This window comes from Convolutriloba macropyga, chromosome 6 (assembly GCF_964194025.1).
Source record: "Convolutriloba macropyga chromosome 6, txConMacr16.3, whole genome shotgun sequence".
In the NCBI taxonomy this organism is placed as follows: Eukaryota; Metazoa; Xenacoelomorpha; order Acoela; family Convolutidae; genus Convolutriloba; species Convolutriloba macropyga.
In genome coordinates, this window is record NC_134473.1 from 41,068,991 (window position 1) to 41,088,832 (window position 19,842).

The following is a 19,842-nucleotide window of genomic DNA, read 5'->3' on the forward strand; positions in this document are numbered from 1 at the left end:
ATTATTATTATTTTATATAACTATTGACGTGACGTTCTAATAATGCAGACAACCTTGCAGAAATTCCTGAGTGACATAGTAAAAAAAGGCACAAAATGAGAATATTGGCAAAAAGTGAACGATCTTGATGAGTTTTCGATAATCGCAGCCTGTCTTTGCTCATTATTTGGCTAAATTGGATCGTTTTAACCCCTCTACGCGAATTATCGCTTTTTGGCATTGACATACCTCAGGCACCTAAGAAGAGAAAAATCGTGCATAATAGAGCGAAGTGCGTCTTTCACAGGCAACGGTTCCGTTTTCTCAATGAAGTAGGCGTCGTCTACGGGTTTCGAGGGGCGTCGAGTCTTGGGGTCAATATCCGCCGGGGTCAGCTTCTGAATTCGCTCAAGAAGTGTTGAAGAGCATCGCCTCCCCAGAAATAACGAACGCATAGCATCTAAAAAGAGGACAGCTCAATCAATTAATTTTTAGGTCTAATATAGGCCTGTGCTCTCTATTGGATACAAACGACAATTTTCAAAACATCTACTTCAATTTCAATTTATTGAACTAATTTCAAACGATTGTCGCAACATGTAAACGTCATTGCAGTGTTAATGAGAGCAATATCTGAATCGAAAACAAAGTGCAAATAGTAACAAATCATGTTTTCAAAATTGGCATCATATGTCTTCAAAATTTTTGATTGGGTAAACAATTCACGTCTTGATATCCATCTCTCAGATAGCAAAACGTCTCTAGTCCTGTTTATCTTCCATCACAGTAGGGGCTGTTTTCAAGGACGTCGATGCCCCCGATGACCGCCTCTCCAGCTTCGGTCTATCTAGTGGTGATACTGAAAAAAAATAACATTGACCATAATTTTCATAGCAACAAAACTATGCTTAAACGTGAATAAAACGTGCTTAAACATGCTTTTACTCACCACTGTTTTCATTTGTCCCCAATTAGGGGGAAAATTGTCATATGTCTCCTGCATTCTCAGATTTAGCATAAATTTTATAGTCTTGAGAACGGCCATTTTTCATAATACAGGATACATCAAGCTCAATTATTTCAGCAAGAATTTAATAGAGCAAATATCTGCGCTCCGCTCATCTTTTTTAACGCTACAAATGATTTTTGAAAACTTCTCTCTAACAAAAAGACATTTTACCCAAAATGACATCTGTTCCATCCAGCCAGGGTTTTTCGGGATTCTCAACTTCTGCGTGTGTGATTGTGCATAAAGATACTTCCCTCTCCAGCTTGAACTGATCAACTAAGCTAGGGAACCACCAGGTTTCATACATGAATGGAATCGGATTTAACACCTGATAACACCGAATTAAACGATTATGAGCACAAATGGTGCAACTCTGCAGTATTGCAGGAAATAAATGCAATATTATAGACAGTAATGCGGGAGCATATATCTATCTATTCTATTAAATGTAGTCGCACTTGAGCGCAATGGTTAACAGCGCTCCTATATGGACATGTTCTAACAGTCCTTAACAATCATTCTTGCTTAATTCATTGATTTTGAGGCTTTCTATGCCGCCATATTTTAGATAAAAATTTGCGCATGTTTTTGCGCTCATTAATTACGCGTCAGAGGAAAAAGAAGTGAGTCAGCAAAGGCCTTGACCAAAAAATTGCTGATGTAGAAAGAACAATAGACGCACGCAATACGCATCAGTAACCTAGAGGATAAGACCTATGGATAAGATTTTGCTGATATAGAAAAGGAAATAGACGTTAGCAAGAAGCATCCGTAACGTAAGGGACAAGGTTGTTAATCGAGGAGCAGGTATTCCAGTCCGAGTATGAATGGAAGACGCAGAGATTTCAGTTTAAAAAAATTGGTAATTGTTTTTAATTTTCATTCAATCCGTTTTTCCTTTTTTCATTTTGCTCCCTTTCGTTCTCCTCTTGTTTTCTTCTCTTTCTCACTTGCCATATTTAAGCTCCTAATTTGCACATTTCAGCATGCCACTCAGCTAAAATAAGCCAGCCAAAAAAGACACTGACCAAAATTTTGCTGATGTAGAAATAATAATTAAAAACTGCTATCCGCATTGCTAGCGTAAGGGAAAATCGCATGTGTAACTGCACAAGTGATAACGCTCCTTAAACATGCAACTCAGCACAGTCAAAAATGTCGCTTAGCAGAAAGCGTTTGCTACATAGCGCTATCGACGCAAAAAAGACGCGTCGGTAGCGTAAGCATTAAAACCTTTACCTGTTAAAAGAGGGGCATCTGATCGAACCAGAGTTGGTGCAAAACAAATCCTATTTTCGTTCAAACCTTTTTCGTTCAAAGGTTTCCTTGTTTTGCGGGCATGCTAGTTTAAAAGTTATTTCCATTTTTAGGAAAACAGATCTTAGTTTCAGATAGAGCAGTCTCATTTCAAATTTATTGAAAAATATACATCCGTTAAGATTTATCAACGAATCACCTCATGCAAGGTCATCAATTCAACACAGAAAAGTTAAAATACTGACTAAAAAAAAACATAACTTTTTCGAACTCATTGTCATATTCCTCTCAAAATTATTGTTAAAGAACTCTGGTAGGAGGCGTTGATTAGATACTATGATTTTGGAACGATTTTTTTAATAAGATATGCAATTCAGTCTTGTTTTGTTTCGCTTGATTTTGTTGCTAAAATTTTTCGGAAGTCTGCTACTTCCGTCCAGTTTGATTATTATGATGCCGGGCTTTTTGTTAATAAGAAGCCAGAGTCCATGATATCTCCAGCCCCATTTGCAGGACAATAGAGAACGAATAATACGGTGAAGTGCAACAAACGGTTAAAAGCAAGTGTTGAATCGTCCATTGGCCTGTGAATAAAGAAATAATTTTTATTATAACGGTAATCAAAAAAGATGGCTCAAAATCTAAGCCAGTGGTTTGTGAGAACATGCTTATCAAATTAATAATCAGAACTGCTGACCAAAAAAAAACCGAAAACGTCAAAAGAAAGCAGGGTTTTAGAAAAACGTGTGCAAAAAATGTCGATAGGGCTGTTGTTCACAATTTATTTTGACTATGGGTTAAATCAATCTGCTGGAGCAAAGGGGAGTAACGTACTGATTGGAATTTCACGGACAGTGCATTTTGAGCATTGGCAACGAAAGCTGTTGTAAAAAGGGATGCGCTTGGATAGGCTCAGCCAAGAAAGTGAACAGTTTGGTTTCAATCGGGGAGCACTTTGGTCAGCATCACAACGGGCCTAATGAGTTCTCCGAAAGAAGTCTTCAGGTTAACTGATCGGACGTCCCGCCTGTGCCAGGGAAAACTTGAGTGACTCTAGTCAATGGCCTCGCGGGCGAAAGAACCCATACTAAGTTGTAAACCTGTAAAATGCCATTTACAACGTCCTTGTTGAGTTGGTAAATACCACTAAAGGAAACTATTCCAAAAATTGAGTTGCTATTTGCTGTGATGAACGCAAAGCTTTTGAGAGATTCCTCAACTTTCCAGGGAACAAGCGAGAATACAAAATAACAGATGAACTGCTTATGAGAAAATGATTAGGAGTCAGTGGTCAATTATATCATTAGGAACATTTGTCAGGGGACTTGGAATTCAGGTTCGCCTCCATTGCAAAAGAGACTGCGCTCATAATTTCATCAGTTAAAGTTCTGGAACTCATGACTTTGTAAAGTCATAGTTTGAAATTTTGTACCAATCTCTCCCAAATTCCACCGAAATAGCGAGCAGCTGGGGGAATTAAATTTCCAATCTATCACTTTATTCTTGTTGTGTAGCTTAGCTGCGAAAAGTTTTGATTCTTTAAAGTCTGTAATGCAAGGTTTCAGAGCATCGTTCGAACCAACAAGTGACTTGCCATAGTCTGAGATGAATTTGTTCGGTTTTCCTCTGCGGCTGATAAAAAGCCCGAAGCAATTTATTGTACAGTAGACCAAATCATTTTTGGTGCTGAGGGAGAGCGTTCTCTGAATGCAATCTTAATTAGGTTCCAATAAATTTAGAAGTTCAGGACTGCTTGAATTCCATTTAGTTAGGCTGAAACCACCTTTAGATAAAACATCGCAATACTTGCAGTATTTTTTGCACAAATTCGAGTGAATTTGTGGGAACAAAGTGATCATCAATGTAAAGTTGCGTTCTATATATCTAAGAGCAACTGAAAACTGTTCCCCGTTGTCACAAGCCGTTTTTCGCAAAGCTTATGAGGCAATAGAAGGCTCCGAAATTGAGACTGGTAAACTTGCAAGTATCAATACGACCACCGTTGTTCCAAAGAAAACACAAAAATTCTCTCTTCAGGAGCAACTTCAAGCTGCATGAACACTTCTTCATTATCAGAGGACAGCGTAATCTTGTTCTCCCGGAATCTCAGAAATACACCGGTAAGGTTGCTTAGTAAATCTGGACCTTTCAGATTATAGTTTAAGGACTGACCCTGAAGCACACTTGATGCATTAGCAGCACGGCGTACTTTTGTAGTTGTTGATGGGGATTTAAAGCTGTGCTGAAGGGTCTACAGTCCAAGTGATCAAATTAAAATAATGTCAAATAATTTCTACAGTTCTGACAGTCGCAGAACAATTGCCAAATGCAAATATTTCGCTCAGAAAATTTCTTCGAGAAAACTCCACATTGCTCGTAATATTCGGTTTTTCAGTCCAAGTGGTTCTCATAAATTAACTAAACTTTCTAGGCGGTTTGCAATTCGACAGGTTTTAAAGGTGAATTCGCTGCGCGCTTTCTCTCCGAGTTTTCGTCACTTTGAAAATTTCGTTCTTCCTTGTCTCTTTCGTATGTACTTCGGGTAGTTCGATGCCGCTATTCTCTTCATTCAGAGCTTTTGAAACTAGTAATAGATCGGTAAGCTGGATAAACATTCGTAGTGGCAATATGTTTAATAGTCGACGCTGGCTTTTGTATTCTGTATCTTTACTTCCCGTTATCCATTTGACTACCTCTTTTTGAAACTTTTCCAGAATTTGAATTTCAGTTCAAACTGCAGTCAAGTACATGAAACCATACAGCAGTACTGGCAAAATTAAGGATTTATATAATCCCAATTTCACAAACGAGTTTACTTTAATTGCAACATTTCGCTTAATCATGTACAAAACTATTTGCTTTCTTCATTCTTCAATATGCTGTTTCCACGATATATCAGCGGCCAAAAAGACAGTCGCGGTTTTTGCCAAATACTTTCCCATCAATTTGTACTGTTGGTCCCTACCTCTGACTTTCAGATATGAACACTTAACTACTGCCAGCTCCATTTTATTTTGGATTTCCCAGTTCTATATAATCCCATGTAGGTCATCTTGAACTTCCCAGTAGCTTCTTTGCAAAGCCAAAATTTTAAGATCATCAGCGAAGATAAAGGACTCAGAAAACATCAGGACAACTGGAAGATCGTTAATAAAAATACAGAACAGTAATGTGCCGAGGATCAACCCCTGTTGTACCCCGCTTGTTATATCGAGTATCTTCGAACTTGTATTGTCCACGCGCACAAATTGTCGTCGATCTTCAAATAGTCGATTAGTATTTCAAGCAAACATCTACCAACTCCAATGTCAATCAACTTTTGAATTAATTCATAATGTGGTCATTTGTCAAAAGCTTTTGAGAAGTCAGTGTAGAAGGCAATTATCTCTGAGTGAGAGTCGTGATCAAGAGCTTCATATATTCTTTTGAGAAAGAGCAGCATATTTGTTTGCACACATCTTCTGACAAAACCAAGTTGACTCTTAGTTATGAACTTTCGAAAATGATTGTACAATGCAATGTAGATACAGTTTTCCGGAATCTTGCTTTCGATATTCAATAATGAGACAGGCATGTAGTTTTCACCTTTTCTTCGATCTTCTTTTTTGAAAATTGCGTTATGGCAGCAACTTTCCAGCTGTCGGGGATTTTTCGAGGCCTCTTTATATTCCGAAGGACTGAAAGCATGATATTGCAGAGATTCTTGCTAGTCTTTACTTAAAAACCCGGCGGTATGCCGTTCGGTCCTCTGGATTTTGTATAATCAATATCATCTATTATATTTCTGATTGTACTTTTCGAGATGTCAAAATTTGTAAGAGCGTTTCTGTACTTTGAAATCTTTTGGGGAGAACACGGATTGAAAAAATTCATTCAACATATTTACTTATTCGCATCGCAGTGAACTTTGCTTGGTATCATTCACCAAGACTTTCGGCAGGCAGGAAGATTTGTTTAGGCTTTTCAGATGTTTAAAAATTCTGTCTATTTCTCGATCCTAGTAATTTTTCTGGGTACACAACTCTGTCTTATTCAGCTGAATCACTGACTTGGTTTTCCAGTTTTAACACCAATTGTTTTCTGTAGGATGTTGGTTTATTCTCCAATAAACGTTTGTGTCTTTAGCTTATTAATCAAATTTGAAGTACCGCAAGAAATCCAAGGTGGCAGTGATTGTCTATGTCTTGTTCTTTTCGGGACACAGAAATCAAAAATTTCGTCAAGATACCTTGTGAATTCTTCACTCATTTTGTTGATGTTGGTGCAACAAATTGCCTGGAACGGTTTTTCAACAAGATGCTCGTTTATAGCGTCATAGTCAGCATTTCCAAAACTTTTAAAGTTCTGTATTAATGGTTTTGTTTCAGTAACGGGGCTTTCTAAGAATAGACGAATGATCGATTGTTTCGGGAAGTCGGTAATTTGCCGCAACAATTTTTCATCAAACATTTTGATCACTTTGTCTTCAGCCTCGTTGGGACAAAACAGTGTCTCACATTTTGCTCCTGGGAAATTATGGTCTCCACAGATGACAATTGGTTTGTTTTTAGGAATGTTTCTCAGGAGCAATTGGAAATCCTCTATCGTCTATCGATATGAGCTTGTTATGGGTGGATTGTAGAACGCATACAGAAGTACTTGAATTTCATTAAGAGTAATTTTACATGCTACACAGGAGTTCGGTAGAGTGCAATTCATTTGTTCCGTGTCGAGTATTTTTTCACAGCAATGAGGGTAACTCCATGCGCATTTTTATCTCCAATCGTGGCCCGACCACTTCTATAAATGCTGTAATCGTTAAGAAAGAGTTCTGAGTCATTGATGTTATCGTTCAACGAGGTTTTGCAAGCACAGAGAACATTATAATCTGAGTTAATTAACCCATTTATGAATTTTGATCTTCTTTCGATATTTACCAAGCTTTTTGTATTTGGTTGGAGGATATGAAGAAAGCCTAGTCAGTGGGCAGGGACATTATCTATATCTAACTGCACTTTGACTCCATGATTGTAAAGTTCTAGATTTCGTATTTTCAAGTTCTCCTTAGGTACACTTCCGTCAAGCAGCTCCCTTCGCTTTTTTTAGCATTTGATTTGCTTTCAGTGCGTCATCACTCGTCAACGCTGGGAGGGTGTAAATGTTTCTTTCGACCAAATTATTTCTGAATTCTCGACTTTTTGCAAGAGTGATTCTTGCTTCGCGTTCGTTTGCCAAGGTTACTGATACCGCTCTTGGCTTTTTTTCTATCATTTCGAATTTTCAGAGTCTTTGTATTTCCGTGACATGTGCATTCGCACCTATCGAATAGAGCAGATCGTTAACTTCATAGTTTATTGGGACAAGATTTTCCCCTTTCGTTTTAGTAGGATCCTCAGGTAACCCTTGTATTCTTATACATTTATTGATATTGTGACTGAGTTTTCATCATTTTCAACTCCTTTAGGTTTCCGTGTGGTTGTTTCAACAGTAACGACAGTAGCATGTTTTTTCAAATTTGTCAAACGTCGTTTTCGTAGCACTTCCAATTTTCTCATCCACTAAGTCCGTTAGTCGCCTTACCATGTTCTTCAGTTTTCCCCAAAATCCAAGCTATCGATTTTTTCAGCAACTTTTGACATGGTTCGACATCGAATAAAGCTATCCCTTTCATTTTGTTCAACAGAACTATTGCAGAGTAGCATGGCATTCATGCCAAGCTCTTGAAAGCCAGCAATAGCAGCTGGCAAAAGAGCTGTACATTCAGGAGTCAGATGCATGTAACAACTACATGCCACATAGGTATAACTCTTTTCGTTTGCGTTAACCGCCTTCTTGCAAAATTTACGTTTTCCGCATTTCGTGTTATATTATTTTCTGAGCAAAACCAAAGAACCTAATTGCTAGAAATTTCTCGAAACTATTTTAACGACTCGGAATTCAGGTTAAAAGTTCTGATCCGGACCAAGGAACTTAATCGCTTGGAATTTAACAGAACTTAAACTAACCTCAAAGTTGATTATTTGCTGGCAGAGTTTTCTTTCGTTGTTTTTGGGGTTAGCTATTCTTCTTTTTGCGCATTCGCTTCAAATCACCGTTCTTTCGTACGATTGTGAAGAGCGTTTTCAATTCGAAAAATGGATCCAAGATGTACTTTTTCAACACTTTCTTATCCTTTAGTTTTCGGCGAGGTAAAAGATTCTTGGCAATATGCAACACTGGTCTCTCAGTTTCTTTCAATTTTTTATAGACGTCAGGAGCGCCTTCTCTGACACAATAAACAATATACTATATCCACCTTCCGTTGTAGACGTTCGAGTTCAACTTTTGATTGATCACCGTTGAGGGGTGTTCTATTATTGCTTTTCGGGCTGGTTACCGAGTTATTGATAATATCGTGTTGTTATCCCACTTCTCCAGAGAATGTAATGATCTAGCTCCGATGATCAACATTACAAAAGGGCAACCACGGCTACCCTGACATTCAATTATATCTGAAACTATTTAATTGCCAGGTATCTGAAACTTTGCCAGGTTTGTTCTGATTAGTGACGGGGTAATGGAGAAGGAAAGACAATTTTCTTCTGGTTGTTCTCTGTTTGATTAATTTTTGTGACAAGTATAAATTTGCAATTGCATTTAATTCCCCATCTTATCCCAAATTTACCGTTTCTTTTGCTGCGTAAAATTTTGGAAGTAAATACTTTGATAGATTGTACTGTAACTGTGTTTGAGCATTCAAACTTGGCTTTCATTACTTTTATTCATAATTCTCATAGGCACGATTAATTGGTACGTTAAAAAATGAGTTCTCCCAATCGAAAACTGTTATAGTAGTAGTAGTAGTAGAGAATTCGGGTATATTTCCCGGGGCTTCAATTTGTGCCCCTTAGTCAGTCCAGTTTCAAATGTCAAGTTTTTTCCAATTGTTACAATTGTCACATCTGCAAATTATACGCCAAGAGCATTTGTTTGTCAGGCTGAAATGAGTTCTGAAAAACTGCCAGTATGCTTTTGTGATAGTGTGTTTGTTTAATTTGCCTCCAAATTTTTGAATATTTCTATTTACAACGTTGTACAGTTGTTTCGTTGGGTGGAAGAAGTTTTCATCAGATTTGACTAGTCGGTTATTTTCGATTTTCAGTTCACCTCTACAGTGTTGCCTTGTCCTCTCGTCTTCAAGGGTTTTAAAATTTGTCGGAATGTCAAATTCATTACGTGTAATAGCTAGGAAGAGAAGAAGATCATGCAGTTCAACGTAGTGACAGAGTGGAAGAAATTTTAGGCTAATGAGACGTTCTTTGTAACTTTGAAGTGAGTTTCCTAGAATCCATTTAGTAGCCATGATCTGCACTTTTTCAATTTTGTACATGTTGGTGCGGTTTGGCAACCATGCTTGTGAGCAGTAAGTCAAAATGGGAACAATATAACCAGTATAGCAGTTCATTTTGGTTGACGTTGAGCTGATTGTTGACATACTTCGTTTTATTTGGAAAAAAGCACTGGTCGCTTTTTTCACTCTGTGGTCGCAGTTGCCTTGCCATGAGAGATTTGATGTTATTATTAAACCAAGGTCTTTTTGGGATTCAGTTGGTTTTACTTCCTGGCCACACATAGATGTCGTGAGATTACCTCTAACATTTAACAACCTGCATTTGTTTGCATTTAACTCCATTCCATTCTCTCGGCACCAGTCTTCAATATTTTTTGCGCTTCTGTCCAGTTTTGCCTGATCATGAACGATGAACTTATAGTCGTCTGCAAATCCAAAACCTTCAATATCGGGGTTTGCATCTGGCAAGTCATTTATAAAAATTAAGAACAGTAGTGGTCCAAGTATCGAACCTTGTGGGACTCCACTTGTTACGTTCTCCAAAACTTGAATAACAATTTCCAATTTTAACAAATTGTTTTCTATCTTCTAAATAAGAATGCAAGAGTAATAATATATTTCCTCCGACATCAAAACTTTCGAGTTTCTTTATGAGAAGGTGATGTGGTACTTTATCAAAGGCTTTTGCAAAATCTAAGTAGAGGATACTAATGTCGTCCGACGAAATTGTGTCAAACTTGCGATATACTGTATCGAGAAACAGTAGAAGCTGAGTGGTTGCCGATCTATTCTTTCGAAAGCCGAATTGATTTTCGTTTAATCTGTGACGACAATGATAATATATTTCGTCAAAAATCACTTTTTCAAACATTTTGGACACACAACAGAGTAAACTAATGGGTCTGTAGCAATTCACTTCTGCTTTGCTTCCCTCCTTATAGATGGGAGTTATTTCACGTACTTTCCAGATAGAAGGGAATTTTCCTTTATTGGACATTGTTTGAAAAAGAAGGACGAGTGACTTGCTCAAAGTTGCTGAGCAAAATTTAAAAATTATGTTACCAAAGTTATCGGGTCCGTTTGACTTGTTGAGTTGTAGTTTCCTTGATATATCTGTTATCAGTTTTTCTGTTATATGCAGAGAATTAAGTTTTCTCCTCAAGACTGCTGGTTTGTAATCAACTTTGTTACTGTACACTTTTTGGAAGAATGAGTTAAAAAGTTCTGCTTTGTGTTGATCGGTTCTAGCGCTCGTGTTTGCATAGTTTACAATGGGTGGTATGGAAGGACTCTTTCTTATTGCCCGGAGATATTTCTGTATATTACTGAACCGTCGCCCTGCGAAAACTTCGGATTCAAAATTAGACTGATCTTTCTCCATTTCAATTGATATTTGTTTTTCAAGTTTCTTTATTTTGAGGCTCCTGCTCAGGTTCATTACCTGCCATCGTTTCTTTCTAGTTTCCAGTTTCCTGATTAGATGGGATGTTGATGGTGTTACCCACGGGGGAAGTGAGGCTCGATGCCGCGTGACTTTAGGAATGTTTGCTTCGAGGATCTTGTTTATCCATTTGTACCATTCTTGAACCAGGACGTTCACATTGCTGTAGCAGTACGGATCAAAAGGTGATTTCATTATTTGCTCATTTAGGTGCTCCCAGTTTGCTCTTTTGAAAGCAAATTTGACATCTCCAGCAGATGCGTGGGGATGGATGAACGTGCTCAAGTAAGTGCAGATTGGGATGTGATCAGAGCAAGGCTTTTGATTTGTGGAGTATTTAGAAGAAAGATTATTGTCCAAGTCGCAGCTTATAATTGGGTCGAGGGTGTTGACTAGGACTACATCAAGTTGTCTCTTAGCAATGTTTGAAAAATTTAATTCAAACAACTTTTCAATGGATGCATTCTCATAATCATCACTTGAGCTCATTGATTCCCAGTCAGTTTTGGAAAAATTTATGTCTCCCGTCAGTATCAAGTTTTCACATATCTGATTTGAGCGTGTTAATTCAATTTCATAAAGTAGGTTTGATAGTTGTGCAGATGACCATAGGAATGGACTTCCAGTGGGTGGATTGTAGACACAGCAGATTAGTATAGGTTTTGGTTTAGTGTAGATTTTGATTGCCACATAATCGTCATGTACTATGCTTAGTTTTAATTGCTCATGTTCAATCGAATTTCGGATTCCTATTAGAACACCGCCATGTTTAGAAGTGAACATATCTGGGTCCCTATCGTTTCGATATATGCTGTAATTTGGCAAGAACAAGGCAGTATTTGGCACATGTGTGAGCCAAGTTTCTGTCAGACAAAAGAGATCGTATTTTAAAGTTGCGATTGCGTTTGAGAATGCCATTCTTCTTTCTAGGCTTAGAAGGCTTCTGACGTTAAAGGTTAGCATTTTGACTGAGGTTAGTCAAGACCCATCTTCATCTTCTGAGGAAGAGTTTTCAGTGTTTGGGTTGGAGTCGGTGTTGGTCACCCATGCACCATTTACCTTTACTTCAACTGTTAGATTTCGAATACGAATTTCTTTGCGATCAAATTTATTTTCGTCTATTAGTTTTCGGCGGGTTTTCAGGCATTCGTTTTCTTTTTTAGCATCGACTGGTGACAACTCAGGGCTCACGAAGACTTGCTTGTTGAAATCCTTTAAGCGATAAGCAGATTTCAGTACTAGGTCTTTGCTGATTGGGTTTTTTAGATGTATCAGAAGGGTGCGTGGGACTGTCTTTGTGGAGTCGTATCTTCCAATGCGGTGAATTTTGCTAAGTTTCTTGTCTTCGATGTTGAGAAAGTCGAGCATCTCTTCTACAGCCGCCATCTCAGCGTGAATTCGTTCATCAGCCCATTTTGACGTGAGCTCTGGTACTCCACGGACGCGAATACCAAGTCCGTCATTTGATTTTGTACTATGAAATGCTGTTTTAGTCACACCTTTTGTTACATTTCCAAGGGACTGGGCGTAACTTTTTGGCTTCTTCAGTTCACTGAGGTCAAGTTTTATGGTCTCTATCATTTGGTTTGATTTTTCGATACTTTGTGCAAACATTTTCATTTGTTCCTTGACTTCAATGAGTTGATCATCAATTTTAGAGGTTTTATTGTCGATGGCATTGTCTTTGTTATCTTTGCAGTCATTGCAGATGTGAAGGAAATTTTTATCTAATTTGATCAGGACGTCAATGTCGGTCTTATCGAAACCCGTGCATTTAGAAGTCATATGCATAACTTTGTGGCAAAAGAAGCACGTGGATTTATGCTTTTTCAGTTTCTCATTGCAGGAATTACAAAATTGTGATTCCCTGGGTGACATTTTGGGTAAGCACTGTATAAATTTTTTGGGGTTTGCAGTGAACTCAGTAAAATAGAGGGACAACGCGTATTTTTTGTAATGTACTGCCTATGGGACCAATACTGGCACCGCCGGCAGACAGCAACTATAAATTTACAAAGTATACAAACTGCTAGTGTCTATGGAACCAATTCTGGCACCGACGACAACGAAAAGAGGAAGTGTAATGAAAAACCAAAGCTAAAGGAGCCTATGGAACCAATGCTGGCACCGACGGCACGCTTAGCAAATGATTTTATTTAATAAGTAGCCTATGGAACCAATACTGGCACCGACGGCTTTAGTAGATGAAACGACTAGTTGTCTATGGAACCAATACTGGCACCGACGACAAAGGAAAGGAAAGGATGAAGGTGATGGAGAATGAAAACCAAGAGTTAAGGAGCCTATGGAACCAATGCTGGCACCGACGGCAAGCTTCGCAAATGATTTTATTTAATAAGTAGCCTATGGAACCAATACTGGCACCGACGGCTTAAGTAGATAAAAAACGTTACCTTGAATTAGTAGGTTGGATTGAAACAGCCACACTTGCAGAAACTCCTCTCACACTGAAACTCTTGAAGATGACCAGCTACGTTCAGGGCAGTAGAAAAGTTAACAGGGGTTAGGATTTTGTGCTTTAGGATTGAGCCCAAGTTACTAAGGGCTAGTTGATTCAGGTGGACGTTGTCGTTGCTAATGTGTTTTTGGCTGTTGTAGACTTTATGACTGATGCTTCTGTATACCCGGCTGGCCCTACTGGCGTATTTTTGGATTAAATTGTTAGTAGTTTGTGTCCACTTTTTGTTATCAGAGGAATCTCCCCGATTCGGTATTCCAATGACGTACACTTTTTTATTTGCAAGCGGAACTAGCTCGTTTGCTAGATTATTGAGTTCCTCGGCTACTTCGTGAGGTTCATGGGCTGACGGTAAATCGCCTTTGAATAGGTCGTTGCCGCCAATGATAACAATTCGGTCGTAGCAATGGGCTGGTGGGAAAAACTCTGAAAGGTGGCGAATTTGAGCACCGGGTAGTGACAAAATATTGAAGTTTGGGAAGTTGAGATGTTTTATTTGGGAGTCTCCGAGAATTATGTTTTTTGAGGCCGAACTCTTGAAGACGTGATAGCGCATCTGGGGATATACAGCAACAAAAAGTGCCCGTCAAGCTCGGAACGACGGGTCTTTGGAATATAATCCTGTGGAACCAATGCTGGCACCGGCGGATATGTTTTTTTTTCAAGTCCCTAGCTCAATTTGATCTGAAATTACACAGTTTGTAAATTTGTTCAGAATCTATTTAATAAGTTTATATCCCACAAAGCCTAGTTTCCACTAATTTCCCTTTTTTGGATTGATCACTCTTCAATTTTTGGATTGATTTATCTTCACTAGCTTTCACTAGAAATCAATTTATTTTGTGAAACAAATGAAAATATTCTTGGTGTTACATTTCCGCACAGACAGAGGAGCCGTACGATTTGCAAACAATAAAAACACTTGAATTCCATTTAACTCTAAATTGGTACATAATAAATAAAAACAGACCTGCTTCCGCTGAACTAGTTTGCAGCTTGTCCCGGTATATTCCGTGAATGCCTTACATCTCCAATTTCCCAAAGATTTACGTATATTTCGAAATGCCTCATCGCATTTAAACATGCAAATTTTGTCGTCAGCACATGACTGAAACGATTATTGTTTTAGGTTATGTTATGAGTGTTGTTGTTGATAAAAATCCTTCTAACCTCAGGGCAAACGAATCCAACACATAGACCATAGTCAACGGGAACGTTGACAGACGCAAATGGATTCCGCAAAAGCATCACCAACTGCTCCATATCAAATATGTCAAACAATTTCTTCTGTTGTTCGAACTCCTGCAAACGAAAAGACGAGTTTTCTTTGCTACAATTGCAACGAAATTGCGATTCTCTCCCATCTCCAAGCAAAGCTAATTGGATAGCTAAAAACCTATTGATAAACCGTACATACAATTGAGGCTTTTTGGTAGATTTTTTAAACGAGAAAAGCAATTGAGCTTCCTGCAGTTTTAAGTACCTGAAATTCATTCTCATTCAGATCAATTGAGTCAGTTCCTGGGGACAACAGGCATGGTGAGCTGTTTGGATCCGCAACAGAAAGGGCTGCAGCATAGTTGGTGAAACTGGGGCACAGATCCAGTGCCTTCAGGACCACTCTTTTGCCATAATGTTTCAATTTGTGTTCAAGAATTTTGTTCCTGCTGAGAAATGCCGGGCAAACTGTGATCGCAAACCTCTTCCAGTTCACTCTATTCTGGAGAGCATAGCTTCTAAAGATTTACTAAACTGGAGCACATGTAACTGTTCAAACAATTGAGTTTTCACATAAATCCTAGCTCTTTAAGAATCCTAGCCTTTCAGAAACTTAGCCTAATCGTTGTCATAAACTTATTAAATAGCTTCGGACGAATTGGGCACTTCGAGCCATACTTCTCCTTCAAGCCATACTGCTTCAGCAACGTGGATCATTGGCACTCCTGTTTAATAGTGTCACCCCTGTCCTACCCTGTGCACCTTTCGGCGTCACCGTTTCGCTGCTTCGCCCTAATCTGCCTCTCGTGATATGGTGATAATCTCTGATGGTGATATAGAAATATGATTTTAACGATGTTGCTTCCCAACGCCTGACGCTCACACCTGGACCTGAGCATCGCAAGACCCAGCTCATCTTTGAAAGGTTGTATCGTTGATGATTTTTTTGAAAAACTAAATTGAATTTGTATTTCCAATCAAAGCCGAATATTTTAGGTTAAAAATTGTAATTTCTTGTTTCGTTCAGCCCGTTTTCTCTGCTTAGGAGCATATGAGCCGGTTCAAACCCCCATGGATGCCAAGTTGGTTTGAGACTTGTTCTGGGGACGTCACTAACAAGGTACTTGGATCCCACAACCGTGCAGTCTAGTGGTCACTCTTACAGAGGTGCAAGTCATCTCACAATACTCCTCGCAAAAACAAAGGTGTTGTTATTATTGCCGGGTTTAATGATATTCGAAGTACTCCCCCACAGTTCGCTAATGATTGGCAGTGTCTTTTAATATATTATATATGAAGTTCAATCCCTAAACTGTAATTGTGCCAAAAACCATTCTTTCAGTTAATCAACCCCATATCAATAAGATATTTGCTCTAAATAGTGCTCTTCAGGTTGTGCTTTTTAACTTTTAACCTTGTGTAATCACCCTTAGCTTTGACACTATCTATGATTTTACTTTCTTCTCTAGAGATGGTGTACATTTCTCATACTATGACAATCAGCCATTTGCTCGAATGCTTGATCTTTTGATTTATGATTTTGCTCCTTACTAAATGCGGTTTCCTCTCACGCAATATTCTACGACAATGGATGTGACACTTCGCTCAACCGTTGTCATAATCAATGTGAATACATTCGTTGTAAAACTCTTCTGGGGAATGTGAACGTTTGCTGCAATGGTTGCGGTTGGCTTCACGAAAGGTGCAGTGGTTTGAAACGCTGCGCTGAACTCCCTCCCGGGTTTCAATGTCCGCGATGCATTTCAAAAGGCACACATTAAGATCGCAACGTCACCACTACAGCCCTGCCAACTGACCTCCATACCCAAAATCAAGACCATACAACCTCTTTACCGCGACGAGAGGCCCAAGTTGCTGATGATACCAGCAATGGACCCATAGTCCCATCGGCACCCCAAAACGTAGCGAAAAAAGAACAAAAATATTTGCAAAACGTTCTGGCATACACTGTAATGAAACGCCGATAAGATCGACAGAAATCATAAAGCGATCTGTCACTGGCGGGCAGACTTCATAATACTGAACAAAAACAAAGCAGGGCAAATATTCGTTGAATGTTTTAATGAAATTCTCCAAAAATTTGCAGTAAGGGGCTTCTCTGAAGAGCTTTCACTTAAGAATGCCGCTATCTTCCCCCATATGGTTTTTCCTAGCGTGAAATCGACCAATAATGGGTCAGCTACCAAGACCTTCGTCCAGCGCCTACAATTATGGTTCCACGGCCGCCTCAACGAGCAACTACTGGAAGCTAGAGCTCTGCGATATAAACAATAAAATATCTCTGAAATCGGCAAAACTGATGAAAGGAAACAATTCAACAAACTCATTAGACCGGGAAAATTTTGGACGCCATGAAGTGTCTTACTAATAAACTATCATCCTGAATGTTATCTTCAAAGGATACAATTAACGGGAAAACTGTATATGAGTTGCTCAAACAGAGACACCCGTCTCCTTCCCAAGTCAACTTGAATTACATGGCCGACGAGAACATGTTTGAGTCAATTCCGTACCATCTGCAATCGACGAAAACATAGGCGCATCTGCAGATAAAAAGACAGCCTTCAAAACACATGGCAAACACGGTCCGTCCGGTTTAGACCCAAACGATTGGGGACGAATTTTCAATTTTCTCGAAGAAATTTCAGCAAATATAGCGGAAACGAGAGCCAGAATTGCTATTTGTCTTGCAACTGAAAATTTATCTGAAAAACCTCTGGAAGCGTACAACGCGTGCAGACTAATCCCCTTAAACAAAAACCCCGGAATTCGACCTATTGGCGTAGAAGAATTTCTTTATCGCATCATAGGCAAATGCATCATAAGGCGTATCGAAAACAACCTACGCTTTTTGGGCGGCAACAAAGATTCTTGCCTAGGCCAAAAATGCGCGATCGAACACACAATTCACTTTCTGCGCTTGCATTATGAAAAACCGGAAAAATAAGCTGTTCTCCTAAAAGACGCAAAGAACGCCTTCAACTGCTTCAACCGTAACTTGGCAGTTGAAAATATCAAGAGAAACTGCCCTGCCTTGAGTTTTGTTGTTCAAAACTCATATTCAGCCCCGTCGGACTTATATGTCGCGGGTAAAACACTGCAGTCTCTAGAGGGCACAACACAAGGGGACCGCCTTGCTGTGGCAATGTATGGAGTAGCCACCCTACCCTTGCTCAGGTTTCTCTAGAATACACGCGTGTCGCAATAATGGTAAACAGGCCAAGGCAGCGCTGTAGGACGTTTGGAGGACTAACTCTTGATCTTCAAACAACTCACTGAACATGCTAGCTATTTTTGCTCCAGCGTGAACGGCCCGAAGTGTCCATTAAAAGAAAGGAGCATCAAAAATTAAAACTCTCAAGTTGTTTGTTCAGTTGAAATTGATGAGGGCTGCCACGTACTAGGATCTGTAATTGGCAATGAGAAAGCCTACGATAATTTTTAATGTAACCACAGCTGGAAAATTTTCCAAATTGTTGAAAGAAATTGGAGCAGGTAGCAAAAACCTCTCCTCAGAACGCTTAGACATGCCTCACAAGAGGCGTGCAACATAATTCAAATTTTATGTCCCGGACAACGCTGTACTCACGGAATATATTCACAGACGCAGAAACCAACATCCAACCGCACGTCCTATCGGCATTCTTTGACTCTCCGGTGTCTCAATCTGTACGGCGATTGTATTCGCTACCAACCCGGGAGGGCGGAATTAACATCATGGAGCCAATAGAATATGAAACAGAGTACGCCGCTTTTGGATGATGAGGATCGAGCGAATGCTAATCTCACCCAAGAACGCATAAAACAACAGACGGCCATAGAACCGCACGCCTGAATATTATTCAGTCGCGTAAGAAGGATCCTATGGAAAGACATCGGACTGAGCAAAACCACGTAATGGAAATGGTTTCGGAAAAAAGAGCCTCGAGCTGGCTCACTGCGCTAGCGCTCAAACGTTACGGTTTTAGACTAACGAAGTCGTACGGGCTTTGCATTAGATATTTAGAAACGGGCTTTGCATTAGATATAACATTGTTGCCAAAAACTCTGCCGTTACCATTAATTGTCAATGTGGTGAAAAGTTTAACCTATCACATGACCTTCACTGTGGGAAAGGGGCTGTGCACACATGAGACACAACGAGATCCGAGACATCTTTGCTAAAATCATATATGAAGTTTGCTATGATGTCGAAGTTGAGCCGACTCCTCAATTGCTTCAAGACAAGTCCTTCATACACAAAACTTCCAACACCGATGATAACGAGCGACTAAAAATTAAAACGAATGGTCTGTGGGCGTTGAAGTTTCGCCGTTATTTCTTCGTTGTGAAGGTTTTTAGCCCGCCTGCCAAGTCATGCCCGAAGATTTCAGTAGAAGCGTACAATTATCATGAGTCAATGAAGTGCCTGAAGTATGAGCAACGAATATTTGTCCTTGAGAAGCATAACTTCAATCCGCTCGTGTTCTCCTGCAGGGAAGGCGCAGGACCGTCTGCAACGCGCTTTATTAAACAACTAGCTAGCAAAATTGCTGAAAAAGAAAGACGAATCATGCTCCGACGTATTAACGTTCATACACACAATAACAAATTTTGCTCTTCAGCTCAGCGCTATTATATACCTCAGAGGTGCATTGGTTCCAAACGGTCCACCGACATTGGGAGTCTGAGGGAGACCAAATTCATAACAAATTAGCTTATATAGAAGTTCAATTCTTTTGTCGCATTTCTAAAAGATTTATAGTGCCTTGTCTTTATAATTGTATACAATGCAGTGATGTTTAAGTTTATATTTGTCATGACGCAGCTCTGAAAACGCTATAGTTACGTCTCACAGTGGGAAATCACTACTAATCCATTGGACTGTCCTACACTGCTTAAGAGCAAACCCCTACAATTTCGTTATTAAAAATCCTAGTTCTATTCTATCCTAGATCTGCCACGAATCACCTTTTGATTTTTCTACATTCTATCGATAATAAGTACGGCGATGAGACAACTCACAAGCTCACAATTTTGTATCTGGACTTCACAAAAACTTTTGACAAAGTTCCCCATCATATCCTTATAGAGAAGGATAGTTCGTTCCTAGAATTGTTTATAGAGACAGATAGCTACTAGAATTGTTT

At 39.3% G+C, this 19,842-nt stretch overlaps 2 protein-coding genes across 4 annotated transcripts in view; both read right to left on the reverse strand.

Moving 5' to 3' along the window:
* LOC142341693 (uncharacterized) overlaps nucleotides 1-14,208 on the reverse strand; it is a 47,952-nt gene extending 33,744 nt beyond the window's left edge. The window contains exon 1 of the mRNA XM_075392846.1: nucleotides 14,193-14,208. The gene's annotated coding sequence lies outside the window, so the exon portion shown is untranslated. The remainder of the gene's footprint in view (nucleotides 1-14,192) is intronic.
* The window catches only part of LOC142341692 (large ribosomal subunit protein uL1m-like), a 38,272-nt gene that overhangs the window by 5,425 nt on the left and 13,005 nt on the right, over nucleotides 1-19,842 (reverse strand). Inside the window, exons 2-6 of one of the 3 annotated variants that reach the window (XM_075392843.1) lie at nucleotides 14,958-15,210; nucleotides 14,645-14,776; nucleotides 14,445-14,582; nucleotides 1,160-1,316; nucleotides 229-838 (exon numbers count right to left, since the gene is read on the reverse strand). In XM_075392843.1, coding sequence (XP_075248958.1) covers nucleotides 741-838; nucleotides 1,160-1,316; nucleotides 14,445-14,582; nucleotides 14,645-14,776; nucleotides 14,958-15,210 — 778 coding nt within the window. In that variant the 3' untranslated portion in view covers nucleotides 229-740. Of the gene's footprint in view, nucleotides 1-228; nucleotides 839-1,159; nucleotides 1,317-14,190; nucleotides 14,209-14,444; nucleotides 14,583-14,644; nucleotides 14,777-14,957; nucleotides 15,211-19,842 lie in introns of those variants that run through there. The other 2 variants (XM_075392845.1, XM_075392844.1) reach the window with 2 other exon arrangements.